Raw genomic sequence first — 14332 nt, 5'->3', positions numbered from 1 at the left:
CTTAAGCTCTGCTGGGGTAGCTCAATTGGTTAGAGCAGTGGTTGGCAAACACATTAGTCAACAGAGCCAACTATCAACAGTACGACGATTGAAATTTCTTTTGAGAGCCAAATTTTTTAAACGTAAACTATATAGGTAGGTACACTGTTATTAACTTAATTAGGGTACTCCTAAGGCTTAGGAAGAGCCACACTAAGGGGCCAAAGAGCCGCATGTGGCTCGCGAGCTGCAGTTTGCCGACCACGGGGTTAGAGCATTATCCTGATACTGGGTTGGACCTCCCGTCAGGGCACATATAAGAACCAACCAATGAATACATAAATAAGTGGAACAACAAATTGATGTCTCTCATCAATAAATAATTTTTTTTAAGAAAGAGAAAAACCTCAAGGTCTGAACTGGGAATAGGGCTTGTGAGGTGATTGTTTCATTGGCTATCTTGTTAGAATTGGTTGGTTTGGAAGCCTTCAGAAATGCTAACTGAACGTGTGTGTCAAACTTTCTACCCTAGCGCCTGGCCTTCCACATAAGCCCACCACAGCTGTCTTTAGAAGTTATATATATACACACATACACACGCATGTGTGGTGACAGCAAGAGGGAAAGGGGGGTGGGAATAGGTGGAGGTGGGCAAAGAAGGCATAAATGGAGACTGAAAGAGACTTTGCTTTGGGCGATGGGCACATGATGCGGTGTGCAGATGATGTTTTGTTGAGTTGTACACTTAAAACCTGAATGTTTTTGTGAACCAATATCACCCCAGTAAGTTAAATTAAAAAAAAAAAAGAAGTCATCCTCTATGTTGGCTTGGGTTCCAGCCCTTTTCTGATTCATTCATTCATCCATCCATCCAATGCATGTGAATGTTTCATAAGAGCATTACTCTCCTCAGTCACTTTCTATTGAGGAGCCTTAGTTTGGCAGTCTGTCCCTAGTTCCATACCCTCCCTTCTGTTAATTACTCTCTTACTAATTAATTTTTTCACAATGTGTTTGACCCAATGGGCTCCTCTGGAATCCCTTTTCCCTCAGCGTTGTAAAAGGGAGGAGAGGGAGGTTGTAAGTGTAAAGCAGACCTAGTAAGGGGGTAGAACTGGTTCTCAGGGTCAAGGCCCCCATATAAGCAAAGAGCTCTGTGTGTGTGTGTGTGTGTGTGTGTGTGTGTGTGTGTGTGTGTGTGTTGGTAAGGGAAGGAGAAAGCCAGAAAAGACACTCTCATCCCTTTAGCACTCCTATCTCCTTTGCTCACTCACCTACCTCACACATTACAATCACACATTTCGTTTCTCATGCAGCCCGATCCCATCCATTACACCCTCACCTCTCTCACAGTCCCACATCATGCTCACTTTTCAGTCCTTTGTGTAAAAGTGTTTACTGCTTGAGTCTTTCTCTTGCTCACTTACCTCCCTCAGACCGTAGACTCCTTGCACAGCCTCTCCTCTGCACACTCGCATTTTGCACAAGCCTCTCCCTCCCTGGTGCACCTGCGTCTTTGAGCACCCACTCCCCTTCCCCCCTCACCCGTTCACACACCTACTCTCCTACCAGTGTGCACACTCTCCTTTCTCGGACACCCCCCTCCCTCCCTCCTCCCCTGGGCTGCACACTCGCCCCCGCCTCTAGGGACACCTGCTCTTGCCGGGCAGGGCGGGGATGCGCAGCCGCGGCCACTGCTCCTCTCCCCCTCCCCGCCCCGCCCCTCCCTCCATCCCTCACCGGCTCCCCGGCTCCCGCCCCGCCCGCCCCTCCCGCCCGCCGCTCCGGGGGTGGGGGGGTCTCCGCCGCCGCCGCCGCCGCCGGAAGGAGCCGCCATTTGCCACCGCCGAGCGCACGGGCCGAGCCGAGACGGAGCCGGGAGCCGAAGCGGGACTGGGGCCGGGAGCACGGCGATGGGGGGCGGCTCCGCCGCAGGAGGATCCGGGCGCGTAATCCCGGGGGTCCGGCCCGCTCCGGACCCAGACCCGCGGGGCGCGGTACCCTGAACCCCCTCCCCGCCCACCGCCCGGGCCATGGCCGCCCGCCCCGCCGCCCCCGGGCCGCCCGCCCTCCCGGCGCCGCCAGCCCCGAAGCCCCGGCGGTGGCGGCCGTGAACGGCGCTCCCAGGCCCCGAGGACCCCGGCGGGGCTGGGCTCCCCGGTGCGCGCCCCCTTTCCGGCCTTGCCCTCTCCCTTCCCCCGCCGCCCGGAGCCCCTGCGCGCCGCCCCCCGCCCCCCGGCGCCCGGACGATGCTCAAGTCGCGGCTCCGCATGTTCCTGAACGAGCTGAAGCTGCTGGTGCTGACGGGCGGGGGGCGGCCCCGCGCCGAGCCGCAGCCCCGGGGGGGCGGGGGGAGCGGCTGCGGCTGGGCGCCCTTCGCCGGCTGCGCGGCCCGGGACGAGGGCGACGGCGACGAGGAGGAGTACTACGGGCCGGGGCCGCGCGCGCGGGGCCTGGCCGGCGACAAGGAGCCGCGGGCCGGACCCCCGCCGCCGCCCGCGCCGCCGCCGCCCCCGGGCGCGCTGGACGCCCTGTCGCTCAGCAGCAGCCTGGACAGCGGGCTGCGGACCCCCCAGTGCCGGATCTGCTTCCAGGGCCCCGAGCAGGTCAGGCCCGGCCGGGCGCTCGCGGGGCGGGGCCGGGCGGGGTGGCGGCGCCCACCTGGGGCGCCCGGGGAGACCGCGGACGGGGGGCGGGGCCTGGGAGGCTGGGCGGGACCCGGCACCCGAGTGGGACTCGGGGGAGGTTGGGGGGCCGGCTGGAGACGCCCGGAGCGTCCGTTGGAGGTGGAGGGGAACCAGGGGTCGCCAGGAAGGGGTGGGACTTTCTCCCGGCGAAGCTCAACATCCCTCGCCCACGAACGGGGACTGCCTTCCTCCCCCGGCCTCTCCCCCTGGGGTCTTTGTCGGCTGGGGAGGTGGCCGAGGAGAGCGCTGGTTTCCACCTGGAAGGGAGGGGCCCAGCCGGCGCCCTGGCCTCATTCAACGTTTCTCTCCGTGGGGCACTTTTCTCCACTTCCCGTTCTGCAACTTTCCATCTCATTGCAAAGAGTACTCTTTGTTTAAATGTTATGGACAAAGTTGTCTCGGGGTAGTGCTGGGGATGTCTCTATGCAGGGAGACATATTTCCTGGATTAAAAGGGAACACCTGCTCCTCCCCCCCACCCCCCCGAATTTCTTCTCCCTTTTGATACTTGGAAACGGAGGACTAACGCAGCCCAGTGCGCGCCACACCTGTGACATGCTTTACGGCGATGGAAGGGGAGGAAGGCCTGGCTCTGAAGCTTAACGCTAACCCTTCAGATCCTAAGGGGTAGCCTTCCAGTCGGGACGCCTTAAAGACCACCCTCTCCAAATGCTGGGAAAAGAGAAGACCCATTTCCCCACCTCCGCTCCAGTCCCTTTTCATCCTCGTCTGTTTGGTCAGGGAAGTTTGCCTTGCGCTCTAACTTTTTTCTTTTGTCCTGCAGCCTTAGCCTCTTGCCCTCTGTGGGGTGAAAGGCCTGAGCTTTTCTAAGGTGGGACAATGGCTGATCTCCCAGAGCGGAGAGGAGTGGGTCGCGGTGGTGCTAGCTGACAGGGACTGTCGTCACTCTTCCTCCAGGGGGAGCTCCTGAGCCCCTGCCGCTGTGACGGCTCCGTGCGCTGCACGCACCAGCCCTGCCTCATCCGCTGGATTAGCGAGAGGGGCTCCTGGAGCTGTGAGCTCTGCTACTTCAAGTATCAGGTCCTGGCGATCAGCACCAAGAACCCACTGCAGGTGAGGTGCACGGAGAGGACTCTCGGATTGGAGTAAGGGCCTTTCACCATTCAGAGTCAGGAACCCTCCGGGGAGCCTATTTCATCCATTTATTTACCCTCCCCACAATTTCCTATCTTTCTGTAAATCCTCCCTTTCTTCACTTATTTACAATGCACTATTACGTGCCACCTTTATTCCAGGCACTGTTCTAGGCACTGCACTGGGACAACAAAAAAGAAAAAGATAGTAACATCAATGAGGACAGCAATAATGTAGTGTTTTCTGTGTGTCAAGCTCTTGGTGTGTATTAACTCTTTTAATCATCATAATAATTCTATTAGTTACATACCATTATTATCCCCATCTTAAAGATTGGTGCACAAAGAAATTTGAAAACTTGCCCAAGGTTACTCAGCCAGGAAGTGATGGAGTTAGAATTTGGAATTCAAACCTAGATGGTCTGGCTTCAGAGCACTTGCCTGATCCTGCCTTTCTAAACTAGGACAGACACATGGTTTCAAACAACTTGAGCAGTGCCACAGGCTAGGTTTGATCAGGGCACGGAAGAGACAGGTGTTAATCCTGCCGGAAGGGTTCCAGGAAGGCTCCGGGAGCATCCTCCTTTTCAGGGCTAACCATCACCTGGCCCTCCATGTCTTTCTGTGACTTTTTGGAACCCTTTCTCCCACACAGTGGCAAGCCATCTCCCTGACAGTCATTGAGAAGGTCCAGATTGCGGCCATAGTTCTGGGCTCTCTCTTCCTCGTCGCCAGCATCTCCTGGCTCATCTGGTCCTCACTCAGCCCTTCAGCCAAGTGGCAACGACAGGATCTGCTATTTCAGATCTGCTACGGCATGTATGGCTTCATGGATGTCGTCTGCATAGGTGAGGGCACCTCTCCCCCTTTGACCTGAGGAGCAACTTCCTCCAACTCAGTCGTTCTCAACCTTCTGGCCCTTTAAATACAGTTCTTCATGTTGTGACCCAACCATAACATTATTTTCGTTGCTACTTCATAACTGTAATGTTGCTATTGTTATGAATCGTAATGTAAATATCTGATATGCAGGATGTTCTTAGGCGACCCCTGTGAAAGGGTCGTTCGACCGCCAAAGGGGTCGCGACCCACAGGTTGAGAACCACTGCACTCATACACTTAACTTTCCCTCCCCATTCCTTCAGCTTTATGGCCACGTTTTCTACCATTGAGAGCCCTTAGGGCTATCTTGGTGCCCCTCCCTTCCCAGCTTCTCCAAGTCTTTTGCAACCCTATCTCCTCACTCTGGAAAATGCTTGCTTCAGCACCTCTGACCTAGGTCTGGGCAGCAGTTGACCCTGGATATCTTATCCCTCTTGCTTAGGACTCATTGTCCATGAAGGCTCCTCTGTCTACCGCATCTTCAAACGCTGGCAGGCAGTGAACCAGCAGTGGAAGGTCCTGAATTATGACAAGACCAAGGACATAGGAGGAGATGCAGGGGGAGGGACGGCAGGGAAGCCGGGCCCCAGGACCTCACGGACGGGCCCTCCCTCTGGGGCCACCAGCCGACCCCCGGCTGCCCAGCGCATGCGGACGCTCTTGCCTCAGCGCTGTGGTTACACAATCCTGCACCTCCTTGGACAGCTTCGGCCACCAGATGCGCGTTCTAGTTCCCATTCCGGCCGAGAGGTTGTCATGAGGGTCACCACAGTCTGAACTGAACTCCAGGAGCGGGGATCTTGAGTCAATGCGTCGGCCAGAGATGAGCTATCATGGCTGCTGGAGGTACCACCTGGACCAGATGTTTGGGGCACACTGCTCCCACCACTGAAGATCTCTGTGGGCAGCCTCAAGCTGGAGACATTGGCTTCTGCCCACTGGGTGGAGTCACTTGGATGACATTCCATTCCCCACACTCATCCTGGGGCAGCCAGTGGGCAAGTGGGGAGAACAGCTTTTCTTCCCCAGAGAACCGTCCTTACCTCAGCTCCTAGGGCCTCCAGCCCCTCAGCTCTATCATGGTGACTTGGTGAGGGGGAACCAATGCCAGAAGAAAGGGGCTGTAGACCCCCCCATTCCCCACCCCATGGCCACAGGGCAGCTGGCAATAAGACTAGTATACATTGACCTCCCGTTCCCTGCATGAGGGCGGGGGGACTTCCCCTGCTCTGCCCCCCATTGCATGGGGGGAGGGCATAAAGAATCATTTATATGCACGTGGAGACTCCTTTCTCATCTGGGGCTTCTCTGGAGGGTTGGGAGGTGTGGGGAGGTTTCTCTGCAGAGGTTACAAATCCCAAATGCAGCAGTGGGTTCTGAATTGGAGGTGTAACTCCCACTTGCTGGTGAATAATTCATGTTGGCTGCTAGATGGCAATGCTCAGAGGTATCTAATGGGCGGAACTACCACCTCCAAGTTTGTGATTTACAAAAAAATCTCTCCACTGTGGTTTTCCTGTCTACCTCATAGGGTTGGAATGAGGATAGAGAAGGGGCAGGTTGCGCCCAGCCGGCATGGCTCAGTGGTTGAGCATCGACCTATGAACCAGAAGGTCACGGTTCGATTCCCGGTCAGGGCATATGCCCAGGTTTCGGACTCAATCCCCAGTGTGGGGCTTGCAGGAGGCAGCTGATCAATGACTCTCTCTCATCATTGATGCTTCTATCTCTCTCTTCCTCTCCCTTCCTCTCTGATATAAATAAAAATATATTTAAAAAAAGAAGAAGAAGGGACAGGTTGAATGCCATTGCAAAGAAAATCAATGATGGCATAAAATGATTTATACTGTAGATGATGGTCCATTTATTTCAAATAATAGCTGGTTAACAAATTGCAAAATGTGTTTTTCATCTGGAATTGCACAGAGCCTTGGAAATGTGTGTTGAGTGTCATAGATATGTAAATATGAGGGAATCTAGACATTGCAAATGTGAAGGATGGTGGTTATTTGTAAGAATGAGAGCTCCTCCAATGCTCTACGCGTGGGGGCAGAGGAAGGCTGGAGCTCTCCTTGCTCTGGGGATCATTTGGATTCTTAGTCCTTCTCAGGTCCTGTGCTCACCTGGAGAAGTGGTGTGAAGTGAATTTGGACTTATTTGAAGTGAGATGGACAGAATCCTTCCATGATATGAGTCTCCAGCTTATAGGTCTGATCCTGCTGTGTCTCAGCTAGTGGTATTAACTGGAAGTATTGTGCTTGGAGACAGCAGCGTAGAGGGCAGTTGTCTATAGAGAAAATTTGGGGAGGACTGGTTAAAATGTGGATCAGCCTAAGCCTCAGCCCTTTCTCCTGAGGTCTTAGAGCTGTGTATTATATGAATGATGGTATCTTTTAAGTGAACTACTCATCAGCAATTAAATTAATTACTTCACACTTTGCTAAAGTCAGATCCAGAGGCCTTTCCTATTATTAGTCCTTCTCTCAGAGAAGGTCTGCTCTATATGCTCCCTGGGGATGTTTGGGGGAAAAATGCTTATCTGTTAAAGGTCACATATCCTTGCTTGGGTATTGGTTATCTCTTATCCCTCTCTAAAAGGGGGTCTTCGCTGCTGTCCATGGTGCTAGCACCCAGACTTGCCTGGAGGTATAGATACCAAAGTCACCTGGACGTGTGGGATGTGTATCACCTCCAGGAATCAACATGGAGAGGGAACTGAGGCTGAGCAATATCCCGCTCCCCTCCCTCCTCCCCCATTTTCCAGTGGAAAATTGTTTCTCCAGAGAAGTAACCTTCCACATTCCCTACTTGAGCAGACAGAAGAGCCAGACTTTACTGATTTGCTATTCACAGGATAGCTGGTGGGGACCAGCTGTCAGATGGGAGACAGCAAATCAGAGTGACTACTAGTGCCTATCATGGCAGATAGGGTTCAGATAGGTACCACATAGTTGGGGTTTCCTGTGCCAAGCCTGGGCTGCCCCCGTGATGGCCCACATGGAAATTTAAATAATCCCAAGATCATAGGCACACAAACACACTGTCTCCATTTGGACTCTAGGTCCTAAAACCAGGCCAAGTGAGACAGTATATTCCTCTTCCTTTCAGTACCATTAGATGTCTTGGTATTGGGTTGGGACCAGCAATCAGTACTGTCCCCTATCCTTCCCTTTTCCACCTTAAAGTGAATCTTATCCAGAAAAGGGATTATAGTAACTGTTGCCATCCTCAAGTGAGCAGTCCAACTTGCCCAGTGGAGAGTGTGGGTGTCAGAGCCTGCATCACTAAGTCCAGGGGAAAGGGTCTGAGAGGAATTGGGGCTTTATTCTTTCAAAGCTCAAGTCGGCGAAAAATCAGCTCACTGAAGTTTGGGTTGAGTTTAGTGATAGGGGGATGGGGATGGGGATCGAGTATAGTACAGGAATTGAGAGAAGGGACAGTAAAGGGACAACCTGCCCCTCTGTAGATTTTACACAAATAGATAACTCCCCAGAAGGCTTGGTGGCTAATGAAGTTTCTGTGGTCAGGGAGCCATGTCTAGGGCAGGGGGTTGAGGTGGTGGGGAGGAGGAGGAAGTGTGAAGTGAAATCTCCATCTACATCTGGCTCATTGGAATGGGGTGTGGAAGGAGCAGGAGGAAAGGGGACAAGTCCTGACATGGGGAGGGTAATCTGGGCTACCCTCAGAGGGAGCTGTGGGGAGTGTGCTGAGAGATTGATTTATATGGAAGATGAGTTCATCTGTGTACAGCACAGGGGAGGGCTGTGCCCAACTTCTGGGGGGCCAGAGAGTGCTGACTCAGGGCAACAGGCTCCCTCTGCCCAGCCCCTTTCTGCTTGGTGCCCCAGGGCTCCTGGCCACCCTCACACTGAGCTTTCATCCTGTCTGACTTCGTTTCTCTGGTTGTATCCGGTCTTCCTCCAAAGGAAAAGACGTTGGAGCAATCTTCCCAGAGAGGTCAGAGTGGCCATTCTAGGATGTCCTTCAGTTCAGATTCCAAAAACACTTCTACCAAAGAGTCAGCCGCCTCTGGCCATCTCTGTAAATCCCTAGTTCTGGCCCTTTCTTACAGCTAGCCCTGTGGTTACTTCTCACCACCACCCTCTTACTCTCCTCCAGGGAGCCAGACTTGGCTGTTCCCACTCCAGACAGAAACGTGTCTGGGTTTGTGATGCAAACCCCTCTTCCAGGTATCTAGACCTCCCATGCTATTGGGGTCAATCCCAGGGCCTGAGAAAACAAGGTCAGGGATTTGGGTGAGGGTCTTGCCTCCAGGTCTTGTAGGAAGTGAGAGTGGGAGAGAAATAAGTCAAAAGTCAAGGAGGGAACATTCAAATTTTTTTAATTTCAAAACTATGAATATTTAAAAATGTCAATATGTAAAAGGAAGGCATATACAAGGAAAGGTGCAGAGATGTCTCTGTCTGGGAACTAAGTCAAGCCAACTCAATAGTGACCAGAGAGGCAAGGATCATTTTTAAAAAATCATAAACCAGGCAAAGGCAGATTCACCCTTCTAGAGGCAAGGTGAGGAAGGAATGGGGTAGGCAGAGCCTGGTAAGCTGCTCCCCGCTTCTGCCACATGGTCCAGATTCAATCTGAGATTTTGCGTGTCACCCAGGGACAGGCCCTGGCAGGGGTATAAACACTGAATAAGGCCTCATCCTTCCTCTCAAAGAGCTCACATGCAAGGAAGACCAACCAGGTGCAGACCAGATGCACAATTACTTAGCTCATGTCATGTAAAGAGCTAGTCAGCAGCATCTGTGAACACTGTGGAGCCCCCGAAGGGCAGTGGTGGAATTCGTCCTCAGGTCACCCAGCATTATTAGTTAAAAGTCTGAGCTGGCCCTTGAAGGATGCATATGATATGATCAGGAAAAGGGCTGAGCAGCAGAGGGAGTGTGGTTTTCTCCGGGCCTGCTGGGTCAGGCCAAATGCATACTTCACACCTTGGCCAGGACTGCCTCAAACCCTTTGCTATGATCATTCTGACTAGTGTGATGAGATAGACAGGTCTCAGGGGAAATACACATCTCTTGGTCTTGTGCCTAATAAACCCCTATGATGAGAGAAAAGGTAACAGCCTCCTTCCCCAGGACTATCTGTCCACAAACTGTAGGTTGATGCTCCTCTCAGGTACTAGGACAGTCCGGGTCATGGGTCTGATTGGGGCAGCGCCTGGCTCAGGCTGTACCTCAAAGTGGGTCAAAATCTGAAAAGTGAGGAAGAAAGCTATCATTATGGGAGGAGTCTACAATGGTGGGCTGCTTTGGTCATGGGCATTATTTGTGTTAGAATGGTCAAGGTTGGTAGTGAACTTCTTGGTTAATCAGGATAAGGGACTATGGTAGGGAAATAGATAGTCCAAATACCCTCACTCACTTTCCAGGACTATAATGAGATTGACGTATTTAAAACATTAAGTCTTAAATGTTCTCCTATGTTTGTCAGGATAAGAGCTCACAGCTTGAGAGGGTTAGGGTCTCTCTCGTCTGGAGAAGGTCTAGATCACTCACCTGGGCCAAAGCCATTTGCAGCTCAAGTTCTGCCAGGCGTCTCCCCATGCAGCTGCGCTTGCCGAAGCCAAAGGGAAGACAGGCAAATGGGTGGGGGGCTGGACCCTCCCCCAGCCAGCGCGCTGGGCGAAAAGTATTTGGATCTGGGAACTGGGCAGGGTCCCTTGAAGTGGCATAGTGACACAGAGTGACCAGCGTCTGGTGAGGGAGGAACACAGACTTGTCAATTCGGACCCAGGAATGCAAGGAGAGACATGGAGAAAAGACTATATGGACTGGGATGAAGGCAGGCTCTAGTAGGTGATGGGGAAATTTTCTGTGGCTGCTTTTGAAATGATTTTTCCACTGCCCCATTATATCCCAGAGAGAAGCATTCAGGCCAAGGGAAGGGTTTGAAGGGCTTATGGAGAGTTGAGAATGGGATCAGGGCCAAGATAGCGAGGGATGGCTTAGCAAAATGGACCCATAGGCTCTACTCACATTTCTGGGGATGATATAATCACCTACACGAATGTCTTTATCTGGAACACGGGAATTTCCAGGTACTACGGGGTACAGTCTGGGTGGCAGAGCACAAGGAGAGACAGGAAGGTGAGGCTGGGCCTTTAGCCTCCCTCTCATGCCAGCAACTTCCAAACCCATTCTTGGCCAGGAGTAGAGTACAATTTTCTCCACTTTCTCCCTACTCCCATCGACTACCTGCTTTCCCAGCCCTTCCCCAGCATTTTCTCTAGCTCCTTCTCTCCTTCCCCCTCACCTTAGCACTTCCTTGAGGACAGCCTTCAGCAGGGGCAGCTGGGACAGAACAGTGGCTGAGGAGTGGGCATTGGACCCCCTGGCCAAGGCAGCTGTGATCTCGGAGTGGAGAGCCGTCTGGACTTCGGGGTGCCGAGAGAGTTCATATAAAGCCCAGGAGAGCGTGTTGGACACCTGAGAGGATAGGTGAGAGCATTGGAGGCAGTAAGAGCAGAAACCAGCCTAGGGAGCAGAACGTGAAGCTGCCCGCAGTCCAGAAAGTGCTAACCCAAGCGGTTCTAGAGGGCTATAGCGAATCCTATGCAGCTGGATTGAGATTGGACAGGCTAAGCTCTGAAAGTGGGGCCACAACATGGAGGGAGAACGCTACCGTGTCCACTCCGGCCAGTAGCAGCTCCGTCACATTCCCCAGGATGGACGGGGCAGGCAACTCTTCCTGAAACAGGAAGTAGGTCAGGTGCGCCCCCGATTCCATGTCCTCCTCAGGCCTTCCCTGGCTCCTCATGGCTACCTCGGCCTCTCGCCGCTCCACGTGCTTCTGGGCTGCGTGGGGGGAAGGTGCAGGGAGGCCTCACTACCCCTGGACGGCTTTCCATCCTCCCATCCCCGCTTCACGTCTGTGCCTCACCAAATGCAAACATCTGGTCCCAGTCTTGGCAGAGGCGGCCCCAGGGTCCCGGCACCAGGCGGTGCAGCCAGTTGGGCATCGCCATGGTCAACAGCGTGGACACAAACACAGATCCCACTGCCCGGATGAAGGTCTCGGTGTCTGGAGGCACTTCTGTCTCCAGGCAGCCCAGGCGCGAACCCAGCAGCACAGCTGCTATGCCTGGCCGGGAGGGGGCGCTGTCAGGACACGGGCGACCCCATCTCCACCCCACACCCTGGGCCGGGGGTGGGGGTGGGGTGGGGGCGGGTAATGCCTCCTAAGCTTGCCTCAACTGTCTTGGTACTCACCTTCTAGTCCAAACTTGTAAAACTCTCCGGCTACATCGCGAACCAGGGCGGGCGACCCAGTATCACGTCCCCGTTGGCGCCGCAGTCGCCGCACCAGGTCAAGGACCACGTTGTCCAGGGTCCTGGCATAGCGGGCAGCTGCTTGAGGCCGAAGGAGGAGCGGGGCCAGGAGGCTGCGGAGCCTCTGCCATTCTTCGCCTTCCCTGTAGGGGTGCGGAGAGGGGGCGCATCAGGGCCGAAGTGGGTGTGTGGAGGCCGTTCGGCGCTGTTGGCTGCGGTTGAGGAGCGTGTTCCGCTCGGGTGACTAGGAGTGGAGTTGCGTCTGCTTTTCATCCCCTTTCTTCCTTACTCATTTCCTGCCCCCAGAGGGGCCTGGATTCCTGGGTAACCTGAGTCACAGAATCTTACATTACATCTGGATCCTGGTACCCTAGCCCCGTTTGCCGGCACCCAGGATTCTGCCCTCAAAAGATAAGGATCAAGAGGAGGGGAGCGTGGGGCGCGGGCCGGGCTCTACCTGAGCTTGAGAAACAGACTGGGGTGAAAATCCCTATTTGGCAGAGTCTGCGGGAGACGGCCTTCCCTCATCCACACCCCCAGACTGTCTCCAGACCCTCCACTGGAGAGGGACGCAGTGGGGCTTCAGGGCTTTGGGCCAGAGAGGACTCACGCTGTGAGCAGTCCGCAAGCCCGCTGGCGCTGGCGCCGGTGCTCAGCCCACGGTGAGAAGCTGCAGCGCTCGGGCCTGGGCCCCTCCTGTCGCAGCAGCTGCTCGATGAGTGTAGGGGCCGCCACGTACACCGTGCGCACCTTCCCGAAGCTGGCCAACCACACAGGACCGAAGCGCGCAGCGCCCTGCACCTGGGAGAATGGGCGCGGCGACACCGGAGACATGGGCAAAGGGACTCCCAGGTTGGCCCGTGCCAACACCAAGTGGCGAGGCTTTGGAAGGGGGAGCTCCCAGCTGGTGCATGGACCTAATGCTAAAAACCTCTCCCCCTCTTTCCATCCCTAGAAAGTTGGAGTGTGATGGGCCAAGTGGAAGGACTTTGCTTAGATATTCAGGACCTCTCTTTGGTCACCTTGGCCAAGCCACGGTGGAAAAATCCCTAAAGGACTCTCCATTTCAGGACGAGAGCCCAAAGGATAGGAGCGCAGGTAGCTTTAAGCCCAACACGCGGAATGCCGGGGGAAGGTCCTGCGCGTTCCTGCCTCCTGCCCATTTGTCTGGACCTACCGGGCTTCCAGACTTCCGCACTGCGAGGAGAAGGCGCTTTCTGAATGCACTCCTGCTGGGTGTCGGGATGGACTCCGTGCTGCTTGAGCCAAAGCCCCAAGTCCCAGCTAGTCTTTCTGTAATTCATGCGCATCCGTCCTCACTGGCCTTCCCTCCTACGATCTGCACTAGTCTGTGTCCCCAGCGCGGGAGTCCCAGGAACAGAGTCCCAATCTACCTGCAGCTCGTGTAGGCGCGACAGCCCTCCCTTGCAGAAAAGTTCGGCCAGAAAACCCGGCGTGGAGGGGCCTGGGATGTCTGCCAAGCCCCGAGGCGCTGAGCCGGAGCCTCTGGAGCCCAGTGAGGCGCCCAGCTCAAAAACACAGCGGGCACGATGCAACACCCTGGAGGCGAGCTTGAGGGTCTGGGTCATGGTCTGGTTCTGGGAAATACAGCACTTCCGAGCATCTTGTCTGCACCCCTATTTAACCCTTGGGGAAGGTAGTGGCGACGCCCCCTCTCCAAGCCACTCAGCCAATCCTCTTTCCAGTGGTCTGTGCAGGGATTAGCACCTAGGAACAGTAGGAGGGGCTGAGGCTGCCTGTGTAGCTCTCTTGGGTCTCATGTTGCAATGACCCTCTTGGGAGGGGAGGTCTGCCTCAGTTTCTCCTCCTGGGCTGGTGCCCTAGTCCCATAACCTGAAGACCTCTTCCTGGGAAGGCTATTTAGTGAAACTTAGGTGACCAAGATATAGTCAGTCCCTGATATTCCCACCACTTCCTCTCGGAGACAGGCCCCTCGGCCCATGCTCAGGAATTCCCCATCCTCCAGCTCTTCCTGGAAAGGAAGCGAGCGGGGAAGAGGCACAGCCGTAGCTGTCCTCATATTCTTGGCTCATCAGCTGCTCCTTCTCTGTATGAGCAGAATTTTCTTGCACTATCACATATCCCCCAACTCCTCTACTGGACACTGGGCAAATGGCAGGTGAGTTAATGGGGTAAAATGGGTTACAGGAGCCTTCATCTTTGTTCCTTGAGGATGGGGGCTCTTTTATGTCAGCCAGTCAGCCCAGAAGTTCTGGAATGGAAGGTCAAGATGAAAAAAGAGAGGGTCTCCAACCCCACACCCTCCCTGGGACTCTTCAGAAACAGTTACAATAAAGGCAGCATAAATTCCCTAGATCAAGTCTTAGGCAGGGAGAGGCTGGGAGGATATACATGATACACACTCTCCCCTTCCCTGA

At 54.5% G+C, this 14332-nt stretch overlaps 2 protein-coding genes across 4 annotated transcripts; one reads left to right on the top strand and one right to left on the bottom strand.

The window, feature by feature from the left end:
* The first annotated feature begins 1751 nt into the window (after window positions 1-1751).
* On the top strand, window positions 1752-5918 carry MARCHF9 (membrane associated ring-CH-type finger 9). The gene is made up of 4 exons (XM_036296809.1): window positions 1752-2585; window positions 3584-3739; window positions 4415-4607; window positions 5084-5918. The coding sequence occupies exons 1-4, from the start codon at window positions 2229-2231 to the stop codon at window positions 5416-5418; spliced, it is 1041 nt and encodes a 346-aa protein (XP_036152702.1). The 5' UTR covers window positions 1752-2228; the 3' UTR covers window positions 5419-5918.
* A 579-nt stretch (window positions 5919-6497) lies between these two features.
* On the bottom strand, window positions 6498-14252 carry LOC118649575 (25-hydroxyvitamin D-1 alpha hydroxylase, mitochondrial). Of its 3 annotated transcripts, none has more exons than XM_036296795.1 (9): window positions 13328-14252; window positions 12544-12734; window positions 11874-12076; window positions 11545-11745; window positions 11287-11459; window positions 10918-11090; window positions 10641-10719; window positions 10161-10358; window positions 6498-6928 (listed from the first exon to the last, which is right to left on the bottom strand). In XM_036296795.1, exons 1-9 carry the CDS (start codon window positions 13520-13522, stop codon window positions 6881-6883), a joined length of 1461 nt encoding a protein of 486 aa, XP_036152688.1. In that variant the 5' UTR covers window positions 13523-14252; the 3' UTR covers window positions 6498-6880. The 3 variants fall into 3 exon arrangements, with proteins under 3 accessions (XP_036152688.1, XP_036152686.1, XP_036152687.1); XM_036296793.1 differs by lacking the exon at window positions 6498-6928 and adding an exon at window positions 8968-9856; XM_036296794.1 differs by lacking the exon at window positions 6498-6928 and adding an exon at window positions 8968-9856 and having other exon boundaries at window positions 10668-10719.
* Between the last annotated feature and the right edge of the window lie 80 nt (window positions 14253-14332).

The sequence above is a fragment of the Myotis myotis genome, unplaced genomic scaffold (assembly GCF_014108235.1).
Source record: "Myotis myotis isolate mMyoMyo1 unplaced genomic scaffold, mMyoMyo1.p scaffold_m19_p_3, whole genome shotgun sequence".
Classification (NCBI taxonomy): domain Eukaryota; kingdom Metazoa; phylum Chordata; class Mammalia; order Chiroptera; family Vespertilionidae; genus Myotis; species Myotis myotis.
The sequence above is the reverse complement of the archived record's forward strand: the minus strand, read 5'-3'. Positions and strand labels throughout refer to the sequence as shown.